The following is a 24,479-nucleotide window of genomic DNA, read 5'->3' as shown; positions in this document are numbered from 1 at the left end:
TTGGAGCACCCAATTTCTGGAAGGCCCCATTCCCCACCCCCCATGCAACCCAGAAAAAGGCCCTTCCTTCTGCTCCCCTGGAGAAAGACAGATGTCATTGCCAAATGCTTTCTAGCCCCAGAACCCTGTCTTCAAATGAAGCAATGTCATATACCCCCAAGATATAAAATGGCTAAAAGTGGGGCTGCCCTAGCTGTTGCAGACATGGGGGCCAGGGCCAGTCCTCCTCTGGCAGCTGTGGGGACACCCTCCTAGCCCCTCAAGGGACTCACAGGGTTTACTCCTGCCTTCACCTCCTGGGCTCTGAAGGTTTCAGTTTGCCCTTTTGGAATACGAACACTATTTTCTCCTCTCACTCTCTGCCCTGGTCCCCAGCCTGTGCCTCTTGAATTCAAGAAGGACATCCAGCTAGGGACAGAAGGACTGGGAGGGGAGCTCCATGAAGGATTGCAATTCAGGGCCCTCCACAGGCCTCCAGGACAGCCCCACAGCTGATTGCGCTGATCCCATCTAGCTCAACAGACACCTGCCGGACTCCTGTGAAAACTAGTCCAGCCCCTCTTCCTCAGGGCTCCCAGGTCCTGGAGCCCCCGAGCCTGTCCCTGGGACAGATGGCGCAGATTTCCTCCACAGAGCTGAGGTGGGGGTGGGGTTAGGTGGTCTGGAATGCGCTGTCACACCCTCCTCTTGCCCAGGTGGGAGCAGGGAGTGCTTCCAGCCCTCAGGCTCTGAGGAGGAAGCTCCTCTGAGCCTTCCTTGGGACAGCTGTCCCCAATAGGGTCCCCTCACAAGTCCATCTCACCCCAACTCAGCTCTAAAAATGGTTCTCTGGTTTTCAGCCTCGGCGCCTGCCCACAAATTAGTGTCTCCAACACGGCCTCTTGGGACATGACTTCAGGGAGGCCCCTGGGGGAGCTGGGAGGCCTCAGCAGAGGGAGATGGTGCTGGCAGGGGCGCTTTTGGAGAAGCCAGGAGTGATCAAGGCCCCTCTCTCAGCTTCTGGGATAACCCCCACCACCACCAACCAGGCCACCCAGCCTCTGTGTGACAGCTCTGCTCTCCTTGCCATGCAGAGGAACAGACAATCTCTGCACCCCACTGGAGGCCCTCCTCTCTCCTCTGTCACCAAATCAGGCAGCTTCACGCTCAGCCCCGGTCCTGGGCACTGCTGTGCTGCGGAGAAAGCAGCAAGAGGAGGGCAGGCCAGCCCCGGGGCCCTCCAGCTTCAGGGTCCAGACACCCACCTCTTCCCAAGTCCGAGCTCCCACAGTGAACCCACAGACTGGCCACTGAGAAACCAAGGGAAGCCCAGCCTCACCACTTGTCTGATCCGCAGTCTCAGATTCTCCCTCCCCCCAGCCCCCCACCCGGCCCGCCTGACCGCTGACCGGCTGCAGTCCCCTTGGAAGGGGACGAGCCCTCCCCGGATGCCCATGCCTCCTGGCAGCAGCCTGGCAGGTGCCCTAGCTGGAGGCCGGGGCTGGGCGCTAGCGGGCGGCCAGGCGGGAGCAGGGAGGGACGTGCGGGCCAGTACTCACAGGTAAGCCGTCAGGGGGTCCAGGTCCCCGGGCACGGCGGAGAGCCCAAGCTCCGAGCAGTCGGCCGACAGCATGATGCCGTCCTCCTGGCAGTGGCAGGGGGCCGGGCAGGCGGCGGACGCGGGGCCCGGCTGGGGGGCGCCGCCAGCGCACGGGGAGGCGCACAGCGCGGCGCACAGCCACAGCGTCCGCAGTCCGGGCGGGCTGGGCATCTTGGCGGCCGGAGCACCTGGCGGACCGACCGGCGGACGGGCGAGCGCTCCGGCGCGGTGGCGGCCGCTGCTCGCCTCTGGGTCCCGCGGCCGGGCCGGCGGGCTGCGCCGTCGGTGGGGACCGCCCCGCGGGCTCTGCTGGGTGTCGGCGGCGGCGGCGGCGGCGCGGGGACCGTGCAGTCAGAGAGGGGCAGGCATTGTTGAGTGATCTTCGTTATTCAGTTTCACAGGCTGGGCTTGGCAAGGGAGGGAGACACAGGCGGAGGAGGAGTCAAGGAAACTTTCTGCGCTGTGGCTCGCTCCCCTTCCCTCCTTCCTTCCGAGCTGGCAGGAATTTCATCCAGGAAAGAAAAAAAAAAAAAAAGGCAAAGAGACTCTAAGAGAGTGAGCAGAGATGGCATGTTAGGGACCTGCTCTTGCACTTGTTTGGAAACCATGGGATGTCCCAGGACCTAGGCTTGCGGGCTGGGGACCCTCTTGCCTGCGGGGTCAGCCACGGGTCCCAGGGACTTGGAGGAGCCTCTCTGGAAGCAACCTTAAGAGTTCCCGTGAGCCCCCAACCCCTCTACCACATTTTCCACGGAGACCCAAGAGGGAAGTGATTTGTTCAACGTCGCATGGCTTGGGGAGGAGGGGGATCCCCAGAACTGGAATTCAGGGCCTGTCCTTGTCGTCGTATCTCCTGGAAGAGGGAAGTGAGGAGTTGTCCTGAAAGGGGTCAGGTGGTGAAAGGTTCCACCTTATGCAAGGAGGGGGGCAGTGGGCAAAAAGGAAGGGCCTTCTCACTGAGCCCATCGAGCCCTGCCACCAAAGAAAGTGCGGATTTCCACCCAATGAATGTACTTTGCATGCATGCAACCCCACTCAGGTTCAAGGCCTTGGGATCAACTGGATCCTGTCCTGGGGACCAAACTAGGTAGACACTAAGCTGGGCTGGTTTATCAGAGGCTTCCTAAAGTCCGCGGATAGGCGCCACCTGGAGTCCAGCGCTGTAACTGCAGCCCAGCCGTCTTGAGGCTGAGCTGGGGGCGAAGGGGGGGGGTCTTCTGGTGGGTCCCAGGGCCTTGACAGGCAGGGCAGATGGTGGCTAAGGGGGGCATGAAGTCTCTGCTCTCTTCTTAGACCAGACTGAGCTGGCCGTGCTTCCTTCATGTAGCCTTTTGCTTTCCCTGTTCTCTTCCACGCTGAACCAGACCCCAGTACAGAGCTAGAGCCTGCCCTGTCTCTCATTTGGGCTCTACCTTCCCGTGGCCCAACCAGAGAGTATTCCCCAACGCCTGAAGACTCAGAGGCAGCCATTATTCCTTCTACCCCATACCTCCAGACCCCTTCATACCTCACATCAACCACTCCCCCCCAATCCCGTTCTTTGCCTCTGCTGTTAACCCCCAAGGTCCCCAGGTCAGCCAGCGGATCCTGACCCCAGGCTCCAGTTGGAGCCATGGCTCTGAATGGGGCTGAGCCCCCTAGGAAGGCCAGAGAAGGTTCTGTACGGATGGTCCTGGCTCTCATTACCAGAAAAGACCCAGAAATGCAAGCCGCCCCTGCCTTCCCAGATCAGCCTCTGTTTCCGGCCTCACTCATCCATAGCTTGGCTCCATTCCCCTGCCTGTTTGCAGCTCCCGCTGCTGCAGTGTGAGGGGCCCAGACTGGAAAAACCATGCTTGAGCCCTGTTTCAACCTCAGCAACAGCCCTTCATGGAGGGTTTCGGGGGGCTCAGAGCTAGTCTCCAGCCCGCCAATTTAAGGGTCATGATGGGGCCAACCTCTGGGACTCCTAATGAAGTTTAGAAGAGGCCATGACCTCCATTCCTCCTGGGGAGCACCGGAGCCTAACCTCATCCTGGGAAGGGTCCTGATGGAGCAGAGAGCCCTTCCTCTGTTCCCCTTCTCCAGCCAGGCCTGAGAAAGGCCCTCTCTCACCACTGACCCCTCCTACTTTACTAGGAACTCAGGTTGGCCAGTGAGAGCTCTGCCTCCTCTTCCATTTGGGGATCTAACTGCGTCTCAGGGCCTCCCACTCTGATTTGTCCAGGTTCTCTCTGTGCCCCGACCCCCACCCCAGGGCCTTCCACCAGGGACAACTGATGCTGAGTATCGGGCACCCTGCTGTTCAAAATTGTGCGGTCTAGTCTAGGAGTCAGACAGGAGTTCATGAGGCCATATCATGTCATGTGGTGTGCAGTCCAGTCCTACAGGATGGGACAGACTGCTTTCTCCCAGGTCCTCAAGTCTACCCTGTTTTCTGTTTCTTCTCCCGGTTTTCCTCCCTTCCAAAATTCCCTCCCTGCTTTCTCTCCTCCCTCCCTCCTATGGAGGAGGGGAGGAAGGAGGGAGCGAAGGAACAGAGAAAACTTGGCCACTCTGGCCTGAGCAGCAGCCTCCTATGAAGCAGCAAAGCCCCCAGCTCCTGCCTTCTTCGTAGGTGAGGATGTGCTGCCTGCGCCCCGGGGGCAGCAGAGAGGGGTTGAGGATGACCCTGTGGACACTGGCAGGTAGAGATGGCTGGGGATGGCGGGAGAAGGCAAGCAAACGCAAGAAGGAAACACCATCGGTCCTACTGCATACAGGGGTGGGAGGTGGGGCAGGAGAACCCTGAGTAACCAGGGCTCTGAATCTGGGGCACCCCAAGACTCTAGAGACTCAAGTCTAAGGCCACTGGAAAACTGGAAGTGAGGCAGCAGGCTCTGCTCCCCAGGAAAAGCCATCAGCATGCAGGGGGCACATCAGAGCCTACAGCCTGACCCTACCCTGCTCAGGGTTGCCCACCAGGCCCTCCCACTGGGCCCCATGTCGCACAAGTCTTAGAGGCCATTCCTTTCCTCTATGGAGGGTGGACGGACAGAACACATTCAGTCTCAGGCTTGACCCCATTCTTTATTCCTCAGCTCTGCCCGTCACAACACAAGAAGCCAGGCCCCAGCGGGTGTGCTGAGGCTGCTGGTCCCTGCCTGGCAGGGCCCAGACCTCTTCTGCTCGCGCATGAGCACGGTGACCAATGCTGACTCAAGGCAGCCCGTCCATGAGCGCGCTGTTCAGACAGTTGTAGAGGTATATATACTGCTCCTGGGGGCAGACAAGGGGGAAGGAGCTTCACCCTGCCTGCCACATCTGGGGCAGAAAGGCTCCCTTGCGTCTCCCAACCCTTAGGCTTCCATCTCAGAGCATCGTGGTCCCCAGCACCACCTAGTGGCTGCCCAAAGCACGCTGCCTAAAGACGGCTCCTGGAACCTTCCCTGCTCCCTCACCCCTTCTCACAGCTGATCCCTGGGGGCCTCTCACCAGTGTTGGGGTCATGAGGCCACAAGCCAGTGACTGCTGCAAGGCCATGTTAAAGATGTCCACGGTGCACTCAGCCCCCGCCTGCTGTAGCAGCTGGTCCATGGCCAGGAAGGTGCCCAGCTGGGCCACACCCTTACTGCAATTGACCTCTGGTTGGATGGGGTCCAGGGGGGGGGGGGGGGGGGGCAGAGAACGCTGGGCTATCCAGGTATATGGGGAAACCCCACCTGGGCCTGGAGACTGGGAAGGGACCCCTGGGCACCTAGTGGGCCAGCAGGCCGGGGCCTGAGCCAGGAAGGGGTAAATTCCTAAAAGATGTCATATTCCCCAGAGATATCAGGGCAGAGTAAGGAGATGGTAGCACTGGGAAATTGTGCCCTTTTGACGCATGACCCAAGTAGGGCTTGATGAGATGTGAGAGCCTGCCGCAGAGGCAGTGAGGGGGTTCGGACACCCACTCCCACAGCCCCCTCCCAGCCCTTTCTTTGTCCAGCAGCACCTGGAGTGGCTGAGCAGCGTGCCCGGCTTTGTCTTGTCCCGAGAGCAGCACCGGCCCACGGCAGCCAAGAAGGGCAGCAGGGTGGTGGCCGGGAGCTCCCGCCCTGGCTCCCAGCGCGGGAACAGCAGTCTTTGCACCTGCCTCTCCTTCCTGCTCTTCCCCTGGGGGCAAAGCCATTGGCACCAGCCCAGGGAGGAGCAGAGGAAAACCAGCACAAGCCTCTTCCCCACACAGCCCAGCACCCCGCAGCCTGTGGGCCCGACACCTACATGTGTGACCCTCAGGAGGGTACAGGGCCAGCCTGCCGTGCTGCTCTCGGCCACCCAGTGCACGGTCACCATGTCTGTGACAATAGGTCTCGTCTCCGTTGGCCAGAACTCCTGTGACCGGGGACCAAGTCAGAGCCGCTCAGGTGGCTTCCCAAGCTCTCTGCCCACCCCTGGTCATAGGCCCCGCCATGAGCTCCCCCAGCCCTGCCCCAACACTGAGGCTTCCCCCCACCATCGTCTCTCTGCACCCCCTCACCTTCTCCCAGGTGTCAGGCGGGCACAGGGAGACCAGCACGTGGGCCCCGTGCTCCCACACCAGCTCCCAGAACTCCCGGGGCCCTGCAGGGCCAGTCAGCACAACGTGGTCATGGCCCGAAGGCCCACCCTGTGGAGCACACGACATTGGCTCCCAGGGACGGAGGGCACTCCCTGTCCATCACAGCTCTAGGGAGCCCAGAAACCCCAGCTCTAGCCCAAGAAGCACAAATGACCAGAGAGGGCAAGGGATAGGGCATCATCTCACAGAGAAAAGACAGGCTTCAAGCATCTCATTAGGGGGGCTGTCCTCCACCGGAGAAAACCGCACTTGATAGTCGTCGTCTGAGGGGAGATGGGGAGGGTGAGGGTGCCAAAAGCCCTGCACCCACGCCCGTTGCGGGGGGCCCACCCAGTGGGACTACAGGCACTCACAGGAGCCCGTGCTGTCCTGCTCATAGCCAGGAGGGGGTGCAGAAGAGTTGATGGCCTGGAGCAGGAGCTGGGGCCACAGAGAAGGGCATTAGGAGGCTCAGCGGGACAGAGCCCACAGAAGGACCGGTTGGGCAGGGACAGCCCCCCCCCCCCGGTTGCCACCCCCCTGGTCTGAAATACACCTTGTACTCCTTCAAGAAGCCAGCGTTGCCATTGGCCGCCCTCTTGGCACAGGCCTGTGCAAAGTTTGTCACCAAGATGGGCTGGGACCTCGGGGAGGGGTGGACAGGGGACAAGGCACACGGGGTTCCCCAGCTCCCGCTTCTAGTCTTCTCAGCTCTGCCCATGGACAGGATCGGGGGCCTGTTGGTGGGAGGGGGCACAGGGAATCTGTGCCCCCTCACACCACAAGGGCCCCAAAGGAGCTACGACTCACTCGAAGGTGGCAGAGGGCCCTTCTAGAATCTTGTTCAGGAGGCAGCTGTGCAGGAAGATGTATTGGCTCTGGCAGGAGAAGGAGGACTGAGTCAGCTGAGGGAGCAGGGCCCAGCGCGGAGATTTTCCAGCCTCCGACCAGCAAGGCAGGGATGGGGTGAGGAAGGCGGGCGTCTGGGAACCTTGCCCACGCTACCGCAAGGGGTTAAAGCTGGCAGGGGACTGTCCCACCTCCCCTCTGACAGAAAGGGAGACAGATAGGGTGGCTACCTGTTTGAGCCCCCCCCCCCCAGGTCCCCTGTGTGTCCCTGAGATTCCTTTTCCTGCCACCCCCCCCCGCCCCCTGGACCGCTGTGGCCCCGGGGCCACTCACGTCCCGCCCACTCCTTCAGGTCCCTGTGGAGCCCTCACCGGGGTCTGGATCATGAGGGGCCGATACAGCCGCAGCGCATATACAGCATTGAACACGTCCACCGTCTGCTCCTCCTCCAGCTGCCGCAGCAGCCTTGACAGGGCCACGAAGGTGCCCGTGCGGCCCACACCCGCACTGTGGGGACAACCCGGGCTGAGTGGGTGGAGGGGGGTCCCCCCACCCCAAGGCCCCGAGTCCCGCCCCCCAGGCCCACCTGCCCTCACCTGCAGTGCACCAGGATGGGGCCGGTGCCCTGGATGGCCCTCGCCTGCTCCCGTACCAGCTCCACAAAGGTGAGCAGGGAGCGGGGGGCCTCAGGGACGCTGTGGTCCGGCCAGGTGGTGAACTGCAGCTGCTTCACCCTCCGCTGCTGTTGCTGGGCAACCTGACGGGGGTGGGGGGCGTCAAGGGGGGGGAGCCTAACCCTGGGCTCCCTCTGCTCCCCCCTCAGCTTTCTTCGCCAGATCCCTGAGGGTAGGGTGGCTGATGCCTGCCCCTCAGATCTGATGCTTCCCTTGCCCCCTTCCTTCCCCAGCCTCCTGGGTAGTCTCTGCCTCTGAGGGTGCCCAGGCAGAGGGGTAATGCCGGTCCCTGGCTTTCCTGCCCTGGTCTGCCCTTGTCACAGCCTGGCAAGGCACATGAGCACGAGGGGTGTGGGGTGAGGCAGGAAGCCCTGAGCTCCACCTCTCACTGTGCAGCTTTGGAGAAAACTTTAACCTTCCTGTGCCTCCCTCTCCCCTCCCTAGCCAACTTCCTTGGACGGTGCCCGCCCGCCCTGTTCCCTGGGGCATGCACATGCTGCAGCTGGAATTCCCGCTTCGTCCACTCATCCTCGGGCTCCTCGCCCAGCAGGTGGACCATGATGTGACCGTGGGTGATGGGGGTAGGGTCTGCTGGCCAGTAATGCTCACACAGCACCTAGGGTCAGAGGGTCAGAGCAGAGGGGGTGGCTGTGGCTTTATCCAGATGACCCTTCTCACCCATCTTTCTGGTCACTGTCCCCCTGCTGAAATTCTGCTCTCTGTACCAACCCAGCTCCATGGCTACCTCGTCCAGAAGCCACTCTCCTCTGGCTGGCCTCTGGCACCATCACCCCCACACCTCTCATATGACCCTTAGGACTTCAGGGCAGCTGCTGGGCTCCTTTGCAAAACTAGGTGGCTTTATTTAGGGCTGTCTGGCCTTGCCTCACCACGCCAGCTGGAGGATGGACCCAGCAGGAGTTCTCTCTGTCCCAGGGCCCTGCATTGAGCAGTGCACGGAGGACACATCCACTGGGATTCTTGAAAGAAAGGATGCAGAATGCCCTATCTTTGATGCCCACCCTGGGGCCATCCGTACCCCATTCTCTCTCCTAACTTCTATGCCCTTCTCTGCCTAGAGCAAGAGGAAGTGGAGAAACTGAGAAACAGCAGAGGTCAGAAGAAATGGAGTCAACCTGGGAGCTTAAGTACCTAGTCCTTCCTCCCACCTCCCTCTTCTGGGTGGCCCTGGGGACCCAAACCAACTTCTAGGCATAACTGGCTTCACTCCTGCCTGACCCACATTCCCAGACCTAAGGCTGAGACAGCAGGAGGGCCATTCCTGTAAGGAGAACGTTTGCCCCCTGGTGGCCGTTCCGGGAAACTGCAGGGCATGCTCACCCTCCCATTCTCCATGCCCACCGTCAGCATGACAATGATATGAACTTGCTGCTCCCACACGAGCCGCCAGAAGTCCTCCAGAGTTTTCTTGAGAGGCCCTTGGGTGGCGATAAATTCCTGAGGGTCGGTGTAACCCTGTGGGGGTGGAAGACAGGAACGTGTTCCTCGGTAACCCCTTGGTCCCCTAGGCCCCAGCGAGCACACGGCAGTAAATGTCCTAGGTAAGATCTCCAGGAGGGAGACACTGTGCCGACACGTGTGCAAACACGTGAACACACGTGCGCACCAATAATTCAGATCAGGACGGGTGGCTTCAGAGATCCTGCCACTACCGCCCTAGCATGACCTTTAAGGGGCCAGAACAACCCACATGAAAATAACAAGGTCCTCACGTGCCAGAAATAGTGTCCCCAGTCCAACCTCTTCACCAGCCCCTTTCTCAAACCAAACTCATGTTTCTTCCATGCTCAAAATCTTCCATAGCTCCCCATTGCCCAAGTAAAATCCAGAGCCCTTAGCTTAACATTCAAGCCCCTCCTTCATCCAGACCCAATGTGCCTTTCCCATCTCGTGTGCCACCACCAGGCAACCTCAGCGCCACACACCACCTGTACGCTCCCACCCAGCTCTTCTCTGGCTGTTCCTGCCAGCCGGAATGCCCTTCCCCTCTTTTATCTCTTATCAAAATTCTACTCATCCTTCAAGCAAGTACATGTCCCCTCCTCCAGGAAGTCTTTCTTGATTCCTCAGGTAGACTTAATTTCTTCTTCTACGTGCTTTGAGTACCATGTTTGTTCCCTTAACACAGCACTTGTCACACTGAGCGGTAGAGGTGACACACTCACGCAATACACGTGTGCAGGCGCACGCACACACACGTGCACACAGGGTGCTCCTTTGAAGCCGAGACTACAGGTAGCCAGCTCTGCCCCCGGCAGGCCCAGTACAGTGTCTGGCACACAGTAGGCCCTCAACAAATACCCGCTGGCCTGACTAGAGGAACACAAGCTGGTGATCTTCGAGGACAACGGCTGGAGCTAGGGTGGGACAGTGTGTCCTGCAAAGGCGCCTGTCTCCAAGCAGACACCCCCCACAGACAGCCCTACAGGTGGCCCTTACTGGGACGAAGTTGGCATTGATGTAGTCGGAGTGGGGCTCTCCTTCCAGCTGGGTCAGCCTGACCCGGGAGTGGTCATCTGCAGACGGGAAAACCTGAGTGTCCGGGGCCGGGTGGACGCACGGCCCCCTGTCCGTGCCCACTGCCCTGCTCCGGCCCTCACAGGGTAGCACGTGTGGGTAACGGTTCTTCGTGGCATTGGCCGGGTGCTCCGCCTCCAGTCTGGGCTGCTCCTTGCCCACCTCCTTCAGCTCCTGCAGAGGTTGGGAAGCAGGCCGCGGCTGCTGAAGAGGACCCATCTCACCCCACCCCCGGAGGAGGATGGAGGCGGGGGTGCACAACTGTGAGCAGGTCCAGCCTGAGTGAGGGGCCTCAGGTCCTCTCTGCTCTGAGCCCGAGGGTGCTAGCGGCCTTACCTCGAATTCCTGAAAGAAAGCCTGGTGAGCATGCGCACTCTTGGCCTCATAGCTCTGCCGGAAGCTTTGAATTGGGATGGGCCGGTGGGTCCGCCTGGCGGGAAGGGGAGAGGGTAGGCCGACAGCGGAGCCCCACCCTGAGCTCAGTGTGTGGTGGGAGCAGAGCCACCAACTGACCTCAGTCCTGGCAGCTCAACCTGGTCACGTGGGAGCACGCATGGACAGACAGACCTGGACCCCACCTCGGGGCTGCCAACCCCCAATACAAAGAGACAGACAAGGGGACGGCGGGAGGAGGGCAGGGCAGTCAGGCTCCACGCAGGAAGGTGCCCGTCAATCTTGCAGACCCCGTCCCTGGTGCTGAGGAGGGTTTCTGTGCACAGCCGCCGCTCCCTGATGTCAGTTCAAGGTGAGGTCAATGTCAGGGAGCACAGGAAGGACAGAGCGTAGAGGGACAGATCTCACATCCCCCGAGAAGGAAAGGAGAGAAAGGTATTCAGCCCCACACCTCGCAGGTGGTTTGTCAGGGTCAAGGGCAGCACCTGAGAAGGAGGCTGAAAGAGCAGAGAGGAGCCAGAGAGCTCTGGGTGGGACACCGTTGCAAAGGTGTGACAAAAGTGTGAAGAGATCAGAAGGGATGCGGGCCCAGGGGGCAGGCTGCCGGGGACAGCGGGGGCAGGCCCTCACTGCCCAGCACGCCATGAAGAGAGACGGGAAGACGCCCTCACCGCAGGTTGTAAGCTGTCAGCTCTTGGGAAAACCGAGTCTTCTCTGCCCTGTGAAGGATGGAGAGGTGTGTGGGAGCGAGCCCAAGGGAGCAGGGGCATGGGGAGCATCTGGCGGGGGGGGGGGGGGGGGGAAGCCCCTCCTCCCCCAGCCACGCTGGCCCCACCCACCCTCGCACTCACCTGTGCCCCTTCATCCTCCTCCAGCACAGCAGGCCCAGCACGGTACAGACGGTGAGGACACAGCCCCCCATGATGGCCACCGCCGCGGGGAGGGGCATGGCTGCCCCAGAGATGCTGGCCCAGGGCTCTAGGAAGGGCGAAGGAAAGGGTGGAATGGAGTAGCCCTTGTCCCCCTGCGGTGAAAGGCCAACCTCTCCTGGACTTGAAACCTCTGGATGGAGGGCACGGCGACAACCCACCTCTGAAGTCCCAAATTCCAGCCCAAGGCCAGAGATGGCTATCGGCGGGACCGTCCTGCACAGGGACCCAGGATGCCCGGCCAGCTCTCCCTGCCCCTGGCTTCTGAGCATACCCCAAAGACTCTCCGCCCCTCTCTGACCCTCTCAAAGAAAAGAAGAGGGTGAGGACCTGGCTTCCTAGACCTTCTAGAACCGCACTGTCCAGTATGGTAGCTAGGGGTCCACGTGGAGCTATTGAGCGCTTGAAATATGGCTGCTCCAAATTAAGATTTGTTCTAAGTATAAAATACACATAGGGGGGCTCCTGGGTGGCTCAGTGGGTTAAGCCGCTGCCTTCGGCTCAGGTCATGATCTCAGGGTCCTGGGATCGAGTCCCACATCGGGCTCTCTGCTCAGCAGGGAGCCTGCTTCCCTCTCTCTCTCTCTCTGCCTGCCTCTCCATCTACTTGTGATCTCTCTCTCTGTCAAATAAATAAATAAATAAAATCTTTAAAAAAAATACACATAGGATTTCAAAGACTTAGTAATAGAAAAAAGAGTGTAAAATATCTCATTAATAATTTTTAAACTGATCCCATGTGGCTATGATAATTTTTTAATATCTTGGTTTAAATAAAATGTTACTAAAATTAGTTTCACCTGTTTGTTCTTACCTGTCTCATGTAGCTACGGAGGAATATTGAGTGACATATATGGCTCACACTTGGGGCTCGCTTTCTGTTTCTATCAGACCGTTCTAGACTGTTGGACTGTTCTAGAACCTTGATGATCTGGGAACGGCAGCACAGAGAAGGGCAGTGCTGGAAGGTAGTTGGATCGTGGGGAGTGACACACTGTTTCACTAATGTCACTGCCTCCTCTACTTGCCCCCTTCAGCCCACCCAGGCCAAGTCTGGTGCCAGGAGCACCTGTATGCCTGGCTCTGGGTCTCCCAGCTCTGCTGGGTAAGATATTGCTCTCTCTGGAGTCTATGTTCAATCCTTCCTCCAGCCTCAGAAGAGGGGGGGGTCCCCAGCACTCTTTCCCTCCCCCGGCGCCCAGCTGGAACCGTAGCCAGGTGCCCACCCTACCTGAAAAGGCCGAGAAGGAGATAATGGTCTCAGGAGGGCTGTGTCTGGTAAAAGCCACAACACTGAACCTGGGGCAGAGAAACAGGACCTTCTGTTGGGGAGGGGCAAAGAGGGCAGAGCCCTTTCCAGAAAATGGAGTTATGAGCAGTAGACATGCAGAAAGTGAGAGGCCCCCTCACCTGCTAACAGGCTATGTGTCACGTGGCAAGTTTAGAACAAGCCACCCCTAACTGCCCTTCCATCTCCCCTGCCCTATTCTCACAGCAAGAAGCCTTAGAAATAAGTGTCTGCACACCCTTGGCAAGCTGAAACAGAATCCATCCCCCCTCCCGTTTGTTTTCTTTCTTTTTTTTTTTTTTTTCTGAAAAAAAGAACCACGTAACAGATGGGTGTTCCCTTTTTTGCCTCGCCTGCCAGGAGGCCCAGTCAAAATAACTCCCTGGACCCTTACGGACCAGCAAATGCTTTCTCTTTGTAAGTCAGTCCAGATCTTTTATGGAGAAAATGTGCAAACAACCCGTAAGTGAAACTCACTTATGAAACAGGCTCCCCCCTCCCTTCAGTCTCAGCCCTCACCGGTACTGGGAGCCCGGCTTGAGTTGCCCATTACATATCTCCTGGGTCTGGCCACAGTCCTCTGTACCCATAGGCACCATCCAGGATCTCGGCACAGCCCAGGGCCCCGGGTAGAAGGGATTGGGAAGCAGGATGGCCAGGTAGGAGTCACGTCCTCCATAGTAGTGGTCGTACCACGTGTGGTTGATGGCTTCCTGCGGGGGCCGAACCACTGCAGAGGAACAGGAAAGGGGCAGAACAGAGTCAGCCGTGGGGCTGAAGCCACTCTCCCCACCACAAGCAGCTACCCCATTTCTCTCACATATTCCCACCACGCACAGCACAACAGCAGCCCTATCCATAAGAATGTTCTGGGTCTCCCTTCCTGCTCCAGTGCTCACGCCAGCCTCGGACGTTGCATTTTACCAGCCCAGGGTCTGGAGCCCCTTGGCCGTCCCATGCTAGGCAGGGGCCAGGCTCTCCCCATCCCCTCCAGGGCCAGGACTCACGTGACATGTTGGTAGTAGCAATGATGCCGTACCACTGAATCTGCCCATCATCCTTGCCAAACATACCCCGTGTGATCATCACTCCTGTCCCTGCCTCCGGCTCCAGCTGGGGGGCTGCAGCTAAGTCTGGGGGGTGCCAGCCTGGGAATGGCGAGGGGAAGAGTGAGGTCCTAACTAGGTGCCAGAGCCAAGGGCATGGGCTATGCAGTCATGTCCCCGGCACCTCTTTCAATGCCTGGCAACTAGTATCAGATGCGCACAACTAAATAAAGACTACGACACCCCCCACTCCCGGGCAAGGGGGCCGGACAGGAGCTCAAGAGCCTATGGTATGTGGATCAGAGCCAAAGAAAGCCCTGGGGGCTGGGGAACAGGGAGAGCCCCCGGCAGGGAGAGCCAGGGCAGGGAGAACCCCCGTGGGCAATGCTGGAGGGGAGCTAAGAGAGCAGAGGGGGCTCCCCAGGTCATGGGAAGCACTTACCCTCCGCAGAAGTAGCGCACACCAGGGTGACCACACGACTCCACAGGCCGTTCCTGCCCAGCACAGTGAAGCTGAGGCGGTAGGAAGTGGCAGGCACGAGGCTGGGCACGAGGAGCGCGTCCCCCGAGGTGTTGGCCTGAAAGACGAGGTACGCGTCCCCTCCCGTGGCCAGCTGCTCCGCCACCACCAGACAGACGTCCACGTCCCCCGAGGGCACCATCCAGTTCAGGGCCAGGTGAGTAGCCTCGGGCTGACACCGAACGTCCTCCACAGGGCCAGGCTCTGCAGGAAGCAAAGGGCTGGTGTTGTATGGGCGTCGGGACACCCCAAGAGGCTGGCGTCTGGGTCAGCAGCTCTCAAAACCAGCAGATACAAAGGGACCGGGACCGGGCGTTTACGTCCTTCTCCCCCGACAGACACCAACATACCAACAGGCAGCACCACGGGGTGAGTGGACGCCCGGAGTGGCCCCGCCTGGCACAGGATGGACAGGGAGAGATTACGTCCCGGTGTGAGGTCCCTTAGAATGAGGTGGGCCTGGCCGAGCCCCAGGCGCTGCTCCCAGGAGAGGTGGCCAGCCTCTGAGAGTTGGGCATGGCACAGCCCATGCCCCCGGGGGCCACTGGCCCAGGCCAGGCTGATTACGGCGCTGCTCGCCTGCATGGACACCAGCAGCTCACTGGGCATGAGCGGGGCTATGGAGGGAAGGAGAGTGGGTGAGGCCGGATGCTGAGGGCCCAGCGCACAAGGCCACGGGCCCGCTGATCCCAGGTGGGGCCCTCAGGTGTGGAGTTTCAGAAATGGAACTAACGTGGGGGCTCAGGGACTATAGAGAAAAGAATCCGGGGGTCTCAGAGGCAGCCCTGCCCACCTCTCCAGCCCCCACTCACAGGTCCAGCCGGAGGCGTTGGCAGCTGCCGTGCGGAGGGGCCCAGCCTTCGAGACAATCTCCACCTCGTACTGGGTGCCTGGGGTCAGAGCTGAGAAGCTCGTGCTGTCCACCTCAGCTCCCACGGTGCTGGCCCCTGCCTGGGCCCCTGCCTGGTACAGAGTCACCTGGTAGCCATCTCGTGACCCAGGAGCATGGACCCAGGATACCCGGAGCTGGGTGGGACCTTCAGGGGTCACATTTACCAGAGGAGGGGCAAGGGGGGCTGTGGGGAGAGCAAAATATGGGAAGGTTGATGAGAAGAGGGGTGTTATGGGCCAAACCATATCCCCCCCCAAAATTCATGTTGAGGTCCTAATCCCCAAGACATCGGAATATGACCGTTTTTTTTTGGGGGGGGATAAGGTCTTCAGAGAGATCATGAAATAAAATGAGATCACAACAGGACCCATGTCCTCATAAGAAGAGGAAATTCAGACACACCCACGCACAGAGGGGAGACCAGGTGAAGACACAGGCACAAGATTGTCATTTGCAAACCAAGGAGAGAGGTCGGGGACCCATCCTTCCCTCAGGGCCCTCAGAAGAAACCAATCTTGCCAACACTTTGATCTCAGAATTCCTGCCTCCAGAACTGGGAGACAATACATTTCTGCTCCTGGAGCCCCAGTCCCACCCCCACCGCCCCACCTGGGGTGCTCTGTGATGGCAGCTCTGGCAAATGAATGCAGAAGAAAGCAAACCAAACCTCTGGCTCCCCCCTCCCCTGAGTGTCCCCCCCATCCAGTCAGGAAACAGCAGCTCAGTATGCTCAAGTGAGCCCTAGCGTCTCCCCAACAGTCTCCCCAACAGAAGCGGCCGCACATCACGGCTCACAGCTCGTCCCTGACAGCCGCACACAAGCTCACCCAGGAGTGCACAAATGAATCAGGCCCTCTCCCTACCAAAGCACCACTCCCGGACTCAGGGCTGGACTGGACAGCCCCAGGATTAAATAAGATGCTTTTTCCCAGCTCCAGACCCTGTACCCAAGCAGCTTTTAAAGATCCCCACGTGACTGTGCAGGTTCTCGAGGACAGGCAATGCCTTGGGGCCCAAGCAGCACCCCTTCACCCTCAGCTGGAGCCCAGGCCCCGGAGTCACATAAGCCTTGCCCAGTCACCTAGTCAGCACCTCCTTTGCAACTGGGGGAAACTGAGGCTCCGAGAGGAACAAGGTTTGCTCTGGGGATGGAGCCTCAGCTAGCACCCAGGTCTCCTGCCTCCTAGGCGAGAGCTCTTTCCAGCTTCTTCTCAGGCCTGTCTAAGGTCACATGGTCCCTGGGAGGGACAAAGACATCGAGGAGAACACATAGTTTCTAGGGAATCCAGCCGGCAAGGGTGGCCAGGGAGAAAGGGGTGTGCGGGTGGCACTCACGCGTCCAGCCTGTGGCATTGGCTCTGCTGCTCTCATCTGGCCCCCGCAGGGTGGCCAGCTGAACCAGGAACTCAGTGCCTGGGGGCAGCCGGGCCCAGGAGAACTTCTGAGCTTCCGGAGGCAGAGTCTCCCTGCTTTCCAGAGTCAGGGGCTGCAAGCGGTAAAGCCACAGCTGGAAGCCATCCCTGTCCCCAGGTGGGGGGCTCCAGGAGGCCGTCAGGGCAGGAGGCTGGGAGGCGAGGCCCAGGCTCAGGTTGGCAGGAGGAGCAGGGACTGCAAGGTCAAGGAAGAAACAGCACTGGAATGACCCAAATGCCATTGTCTCTCTCCCTTCCCCCTCCCCACTACCTGCACCCTTTTCCTGGGTCTCCACAAGAGCCCCAAACATGGCCAGCCTACAAATCCAGCTTCTGTGGGGCTCCAAGCACGCTCGATTTTCTTTCCAAGAAAAGGGCACCTGGGTGGCTCAGCTGGTTAAGCCTCTGACTCCTGATTTCAGCTCAGGTCATGATCTCAGGGTCATGAGATCCAGCCCTGCATCTGGCTCTACGCTGAGCAGGAAGTCTGCTTGAGATTCTCTCTCCCCCTTCCCCAGGCCCCTCCCCACTTCTCTCAAATAGCTAAATAAATCTGAAAGAAAGAAAGAGGGGAAGGAAGGAAGGAAGGAAGGAAGGAAGGAAGGAAGGAAGGAAGGAAGGAAACCACTTGAAAAACATGGATCTCTGCCCTGTCTGCTCCCCTACCTCCTCCCCACACTGTCAGTTCCTTGAGGGTGTGATGTCTGGCTCACAGGGTCCCCACAAGACCCAGCACCCACCTCTTTAACCCCCTAGGGCCCTGGTCAGCTCACCTGCTGACATTCAGTTCCCACAAGCTCATTCTCTTTCTCTCTCTCCCTCTTTCTCCTTTTCTCTCTTACCCTCCTCCCTCCCCACACCACCTCTCCTGAGGGCCCTGGTGCATGCTTAGCCTCTCCAGAAAGCCCTTGTCTGTCTGACTCAGACCATAGCCCTCTCAGCTCACTCTCCTCCTCCTCCTCCAGGAAGCCTTCCCTGACTCCCTAAGCAGGTTTCCCTTTGGTGAGTCCTAAAAGATTAGACTGAACCACCTAAAATCCCTGATAGTCATCAATTTTAACCTGTAAGAAGACAGTCTGCATATGGTTTGAAGTACATCATGCATATCCCTATCCCGTGTTTACGTTTGCGATCTGATACATAAAATAGCATAGAATATGTGTGTGCACGTGTGTATACACGTATATATACTCTTCTGTTTACTTGTCAGTCTTCCTTTTTAGATTGTCTTATTCATGAGTTTTAACCTCAGCACCTAGCCCCATACCTAAAACATGGGAAACACTAAATATCTGTTGGCTAGATGGATGGATGGATGGCCGACCCGAGGGTAGGAAGTAGAAAATAGTTGCAAACAGATTCACCAAAAGTCCCCCTTGGATGGGCACATGACCCTCCAAATCCAGAACGTGCACACAGAAGAGCAGACAGTAAAGGAAGCCAGGACCCCAGCCCCACAGTCCTGGGCCAGCCTCCCGAAAGCTGCAGCCCAGGAACTCATGGGGGCAGGCACGCGTCCTCACAATGCTGGAGCTGGGGTTCCCTGCCCAGGTCCACACTGACACAATGTAGCGGGAGCCGGGCATTAGAGACCTGGGAGTCAGGCTGCAACTCTCTGGTCCCAAGGCAACAAGACTGCCCCATGACCTCTGGCTGCCCTCCTGATGCCAGGTGGCCCTGGAGCCTTCTTGCTGTCCCTGCTATACTGGGGCCCAACCCACAGCCAGGTCAGAGGGGCTGCTCCTGCCGGTGACCTCCAGGGACTGGGGCACCAGGGGCTCTGAAGGGAGGTGCAGTTTGGTCAGGGGGCCATATAGTGTCTGTGGCCCTGAGAAGCCCCTTCCCAGCTTTCCTGAGCTTCCCCCCCTACCCAGAGGTCCCTCCCCAAGGAAGGGCCTCACCCCAGGGTCAGGGGACACAGTAGCTGGCACTCACTGGTATGGTCTGTGAGGCTCTGGGTTGTGCTCCGGGTGGTAGCAGGTGGCACAGAGGTGTTTCCAAGGAGGCCTGGGGCTCCCTCATCATAGAGCTGTGGCTGCCTCCTGGGCTCCCCAGTGGCCACCCGCCCATCCAGCTGTAACTTGGTCCCGTTGCTCTGTCTGGGCTGGGCAGCAGAATCTGCAGAGGATGCGGTTTCTGGGGAGTGAGGACCCAGCTGCTTCTCCTCACAGGTGCCCCAGGGCAGGACCCCAGCCTGTTCCCCACCAGCCCAGACTCACCACGCAGCCAGGCACTAGCCCAGGCCCAGGCACTGTAGGGCCCAGCCAGAGCCCTCAGCTCCAGAATGTAGTGTCCAGCGGGCAGGGGCCCGGGGAATGTGGCATTGAGGGCTCCAGGGCCCCGAGTGCTGTTCTTTTCCACATGCCCGCTCAGCCTGAGCAGGTAGCCATCGCGGGCACCTGGCCCTGCCTTCCAGCTTGCCCAGAGTGCAGAGGGCAGGGGAATGAGCACCAGGTCCAGAGGGGCAGAGGGATCTAGGGGGGCAAAGAGCAAAGATGTGCAGAAAAACCCAAATGGTGGACGAGAGCCATCTTCCCCTCCTCCTGCCAGCTTCCACCTGTTTGCACCAGAAAGTGTCTTGTCCAGAGGCAGGCAGACGCCATTTGCCATTCCGGGTGAATTCTGGGATCAGGCCACGGACAACGGTCACAGAAATAACGACACATCCAGTGACCAGGGGTATCTATGTCAGTGGGGTTCTAAGTAACCCCATGCACTGCCTCACGTGGACGCCCCACCGGCCAGCAGGAGGGGTGTTCCCTGCGAGCCTCACCTCTTCCCCGTGGAATCCAAAGCCACCCGCCTCCACCTGTTGTATCCCTCTCCCTTTACCCCCTCTGCCAGAGAAGAGCTGAGGAGCCTCTGCTGTGTCCCCCGGACGCCCCCCAAAGCACTCACAGGTCCACTCGGTGGCATTGGGCCCCGCCACCTGCTGGGGCCCGGCCACAGCACTGAGCGTCAGCTTGTAGGGGGTGCCTGGAGAGAGGTGCAGGAAGGTGTGATTGGAGACCCCGCGTCTGACCACCGTGGTCAGGTTGGTGCCACCCAGGAGGTCCGTGAGCATGAGGCGGAGCCAGGCAGCCCCCTCGGAGCTGTTCCAGGAGGCTTGTAGGGCACTGGTGCCCAGGGACCGCAGCACCAGCTTGGGAGGAGACACGGGGGCTGGAAGAAGGATGGCAAGAACAAAGCCAGGCTTGAGAAAGAGGCCCGGAGTCGGACCCTGACGCCAGCCCAGGCCGTCCCAGCGTCAACCAGCTATGTGGCGACAGGGTTGCCTGTGAGGCTCTGGATGGCCTCTATCGCTCCCAGATCGGCTGCTACCCGTGCCCTGCCAGGTGCCTGCCTTACCTGTCCACTGGTGGATACTGGTCTTCGCCTGGAGGTTGCCAGCCCAGGTAGTAACCTCCAGAACATACTCACTACCTGCTAGGAGTTGGCTGAAATTATAGGACAAGGTGCCCAGTGGCATGGAGATATTGTGCACCAGCGTCTGGGATTCTGGGTGGTAGAGGAGAAGTTGGTAGCCATCTTGCTCCCCGGGGGCAGCCCCCCAAGAGGCCTCAAGGCTGGATGGGCTCCCAGGGCTGTAGAACCGCAAATTACAGACAGTCGATGGGGCTGCGTCAGAGGTGGAGAGAAGCACCAAGGTCAGGGCCAAAGGGATATCACCCCTGTTCTTCTAGTGCTTCTACATGGGTCACTGGACCAGGCACGGTCCTCAGAGAAGTTGCCCTCCTTGGCCAACCCTCCAGGACAGCTATCTCCTGCTCCGACCCTGGGAGATGCCGGCCCACTCCCGGCCCCCCTAGCCTATGGACCACACACCGGTGCGGGCGGCGATGGTGATGGTGGTGTTCTGTCCACAGGCTTGCAGGGCAGTCACCTCCAGCAGGTAGCGACTTCCTGGCACCAGGTCCTGGAACTCAAAGCTGGATGTGTTGGTGTGGGCCTGGAGCGGTTGCCCTTCTGGAGAGCCCAGGGGACTCAGGTGGGTGAGGCGGAGGGCGTGGCTCAGCTTGTCTGGCCCTGGGGCTGCCCAGCTCAGAAAGAGGCTAGTAGGCCTTCCCTGGCTGCTCACGTTGACTTTCAGAGGTGGTCCTGGGGAAAGAGGGTGCACTCAGAGTCTCCCAAAGCCCTTTCTCCTCTAAAAAAGGACGGAAGGAAAAAGAAAAGGGGGGTGTGCGGAGTAGAGGCCAAGTCTGGCATGGAGAAACTGAGCCTGCCCCCACTCCCTACCTCCCAGACCTCCCTCCCCCATTGAAGACACCTACCTCCGCTCTCTCCGTCCGGGCTCCTGGCCAGGGAATGACACTCATCTCCCTGTGGGAAGGAAGGGAGGAGGGGAGAGGAGACCCCAGAACCCTAAGCCTCTGTGAAAGCCACTGGGGGACAGGGCCAGGATCAGAGAGAAGGCTGTCCTCTTGTCCAGCCCTCCCCCAGACAGGGCCAAAAGGACATCACCCCTTCTGAGATGGCTCCGGAGGCAGCCCAGGGCAGGCAGAAGCAATTTGTTCTTGCTGTGCTCAGAGCCAGCAGCTGGGAAGGAGCAGCCTCTGCTCTGCCTAATGTAGACCAGCTGTGGGGCCCTGCAGAGAGGTGGGAGCCTGGACAGGCCCCGGAGGACAGGGCCCTATCCGCCCACCTGCCCCCAGCACCCACCATACCTTGGCCAAGAAACCCTGGAGCCAGAGGAAGGCAGCAAACAGCATTGAGAGCCTCATCCCGACGTCTGTAAAGGAAAGACAAGATGCAGCAGGGGAGGAGCCAGTCCCCCCAGCCCTCCCCTTGCCCCGCTGGCTGGCGGGCGGGCGGGCGGACTGGCGGGTGGATGGGCAGGAGGGCAAGGTTGGGAAGGCCGAGTTCCAGGCAGATGGCAGGCAGCAGGAAGCCAAAGAGCGAGGGGCTGCCTCTCAGCCCAGACCCTAACCGCTCACTGCACCCAGTGCAGCAATAGAAACTTGGCAAGTTTCCATGAGGGGAGAAAGACCCCAGGGCCTGGGAGGTAGAAGGGGACGGCACCTGTCAGGCTTCAGACAAGCCCACCTCTCCCGCTGCCTCCCCCGCCTCCACCCCTCCTCCAGAACTTGACTTTCCAGGGAGGCCTCTGGAAAGACCAAGACAAGAGATGGCCTTGCCAGTAGACACACAGAGCAGAGGCAGCTGGCTCCCTGCTCCCTGACCCCAGGGGACGAGTGTGATTCTGTTGACTCTATCAACACGTGGGAGATAGGCTGTTTGGGTTCTGTTGTGGGGGGAGGGGTGGATCCTGGTGACACCACGTGGATGTGTGTCGCTGTGGAGTGGAGGGACCCGCTGGGAGTCTGTGTCCCCTTCTGGGCATCCATGTGGCACCATGCCTTTGTGGACAGAGGTACAGGAGCACATTCTAAAGGCTGTGAGTCACAGGTATTATAGATCTGTGGCCCTTGGGACCAATCTGTTCCCATATCCTCACCGCCCAGATGAGGAAGCTGATTTCCAGAGAGGGTAGCGCCCAGCCCCAGAAGGCAAATCCTGGTCCTCACCCCCAAATTGGGGTCTCCTCAGCTTGAACCTCTCTGAGGAGCTACTTAAATCTCTAGGATATCTGCTTTCCTTCCCCCGCCCACCTAGATCAGTGGTGCCCACCCATCCCCCTGCTGCCTCCCACCCCTCCCCCACCCAGGCCCCACCAGGCTGAGGCTTGGCCTCAAAGCAAGACGGCTTCACCTGGGCCTAAATCCAGCTCCTCACCTGGAACTGCGCACCCATGTGTCCCCACCCCAAGACAGCTGACGGTGGGGAGGGGAGGGAGAACAGAAGGGGAAGAAATGGCTCTGGGCCCCGGGAAAGAGGCCCAGGACTCAGACGCTAACTCAGGAAATGGGGAGGGGGAATAGGCAGAAAACAGGCAGGTATAGAAACCGAACACCGAGACCCCTTGGTGGGAGCCAGGCTCTCAGGGGCCAGCCCCAGCAGGAAGGACAGGCCTGCATGGAGACCCGCTCAGTCTCCCTCTGGCTCAGTTCAGAACCAGGGGCTGTCTGCCCTTCCCCCACTCCACCCAGCCCCAAACCTCAGAGCCACCCACCCGGCCTCTGGACAGGGGCCTGGAAACTGAGCACTGCAAAATCATCAGATTTTCCAGGCAGCGTGTGTGTGTGTGTGTGTGTGTGTGTGTGTGTGTCTGTCTGTCTATATCCATGCACGCATGTGTTCTTTCAAAGGGGAGCAGTGGGGAGGCGCAGAGAGCAACTGGGGAAGCTGATACAAAAGACAAGATCCCGGTCTGGCCAAGAGGTCCATCCCACCTCCCCTGGGTCACCTCACTCCACTCTTTCTAGCACAGTGTCCATCAGCAGCAGCACAGGGGAGAAGAGGAGGGTGGGTGGAAACATCCTAATTCAGAATCTAAGTCGAAGAGCTGTGGCAGGACGCGGTTGTGGGGGGGGGGGATCAGGTCTTAGACCCTGCCTGAGCGTCTCCCCACAAAAGAGGGGCTTGTTGAGAACACCCAGGACTCCATAGCCGGTCTTGTGAACATTCCCGGAGGAGGCACCCAGCCACAGAAGGCACACATGTCAGGCCCCTGTCAGCCCTATGGATGGAAGAGGGGCTCCAGAGAGGGGGTAGAAAGGATCTGACAGATAAGATGCCGCCTCCCCAGCCCAAGCCTCTCCATTCAGCAAAAAAAGTACCACAAGGGCTGAGTCTTCTGCCCGGCAACCCCTCCCACAGACAAACCCACATCCTCTCCCTAGAGAACCCCTGGGGTCCTCCTAAGGTCTCAAAGCACCTTACTGATTCCTTCTGGAGAGAACCACCTGGGAGGCAGAAGAGGGCAAGAGACAGGTCCAGGCATCTTGATTCCCAACTGTGAGCCAGCCCCGGCTCTCCCTGCAGCTGTCCCACACGGCTCCCTTCCGGCCCTCCCCCTCCTCTCCCATGGCCTAAAGCCCAGCCTTGGGCATCCCCCTCGCTAGGGGAAGATAATCACCGGGCAGGGGAGGAGTAGATGGATCCGGACAGCCAAGTCTCCCACTCTTCCTCCCACGTCCTGGAGAAGGTCACCAGGGAGGGAGGAGGCCTAGATTCCTCTGGCCAGGCTGTGGGAAGGCAGCAAGGGGCGGGAGGCTGCAGACCGGTGAGGCGGGTGCATGGAGAGCAGGCAGCCTGGGCATGAGTGTGGAGGGACACACTCTGTGCGTGTGTGTGTGCATGCATGAGCTGCGAGGGTGCACACGCCTATCTGGAAGAACGTCCTCATGTGGGCGTCTGTGTGTACATGCGGGTGTCCAAGGACATCGTGGAGGGGGAGAGGGACAGGAGGGTCCCTGGGAGGAAGGAGCCTGTTGTACAACAAATGTCCATCTCATCAGCTCTGGACTTGGGAGAGAGGGAGGGACTCTCTTCCGTCCTAGAGTCCTCCAACAAGGGACCTGAGTTCCAGAAAGTGGGCCAAGAATGGGACATTTTCCTGGATCTCCAGGGAGGCTGGCCTTGGCTCCCCAGGTGCTGAGCTGGCCTGACTCACTGGCCCTTCGGCGGGGGTTGGGGTATGGGAAAGTCCCCTTCACCAACGGGTCCCCAAAAGGTGTCAGGGAAAGTGGGTCGGGCGGGGGATGAGCTTCCGGGATGGCTGGAACAAAGGTAGGGCCCTGGGTCTCCCTCTTCCTTCAGACTTCACAACAGCGGGCCCAGATCACGGCCACACAGCCTAACAGCGACAGTCTGCCCCAGTCACCCAGGGTCTCTCCTCCAGGGCCTCCCCGCTTCTGTAGGATGAGGTCTCCTGGCTCCTAGCTCTCTGCATCTCCGTCTCCCCCACACAGCCAGGGCAAGC

At 59.7% G+C, this 24,479-nt stretch overlaps 2 protein-coding genes across 4 annotated transcripts in view; both read right to left on the bottom strand.

Annotated features, from left to right (window-relative positions):
• The window catches only part of LGR6 (leucine rich repeat containing G protein-coupled receptor 6), a 117,749-nt gene extending 115,724 nt beyond the window's left edge, over nt 1-2,025 (bottom strand). For all 3 annotated transcript variants that reach the window (XM_032878264.1, XM_032878265.1, XM_032878266.1), the window contains exon 1: nt 1,539-2,025. In XM_032878264.1, the coding sequence (XP_032734155.1) occupies nt 1,539-1,750 (212 nt within the window). In that variant the 5' untranslated portion in view covers nt 1,751-2,025. The remainder of the gene's footprint in view (nt 1-1,538) is intronic.
• A 2,639-nt stretch (nt 2,026-4,664) lies between these two features.
• LOC116879799 (receptor-type tyrosine-protein phosphatase V-like) lies at nt 4,665-23,558 on the bottom strand. The gene is made up of 33 exons (XM_032878263.1): nt 23,433-23,558; nt 21,322-21,386; nt 20,929-20,977; nt 20,483-20,755; nt 20,006-20,275; nt 19,556-19,819; nt 18,877-19,131; nt 18,593-18,775; nt 16,581-16,853; nt 15,166-15,429; nt 14,704-14,970; nt 14,276-14,557; nt 13,795-13,935; nt 13,307-13,517; nt 12,731-12,798; nt 11,422-11,548; nt 11,242-11,289; nt 10,514-10,607; nt 10,261-10,351; nt 10,100-10,176; nt 8,981-9,115; nt 8,133-8,255; nt 7,562-7,722; nt 7,337-7,472; nt 6,927-6,994; nt 6,673-6,760; nt 6,491-6,557; nt 6,324-6,400; nt 6,057-6,185; nt 5,801-5,911; nt 5,532-5,692; nt 5,033-5,168; nt 4,665-4,816 (listed from the first exon to the last, which is right to left on the bottom strand). The coding sequence occupies exons 2-33, from the start codon at nt 21,376-21,378 to the stop codon at nt 4,757-4,759; spliced, it is 4,746 nt and encodes a 1,581-aa protein (XP_032734154.1). The 5' UTR covers nt 21,379-21,386; nt 23,433-23,558; the 3' UTR covers nt 4,665-4,756.
• Between the last annotated feature and the right edge of the window lie 921 nt (nt 23,559-24,479).

This window comes from Lontra canadensis, unplaced genomic scaffold (genome assembly GCF_010015895.1).
Source record: "Lontra canadensis isolate GAN:19392208 unplaced genomic scaffold, GSC_riverotter_1.0 scaffold63, whole genome shotgun sequence".
In the NCBI taxonomy this organism is placed as follows: domain Eukaryota; kingdom Metazoa; phylum Chordata; class Mammalia; order Carnivora; family Mustelidae; genus Lontra; species Lontra canadensis.
The sequence above is the reverse complement of the archived record's forward strand: the minus strand, read 5'-3'. Positions and strand labels throughout refer to the sequence as shown.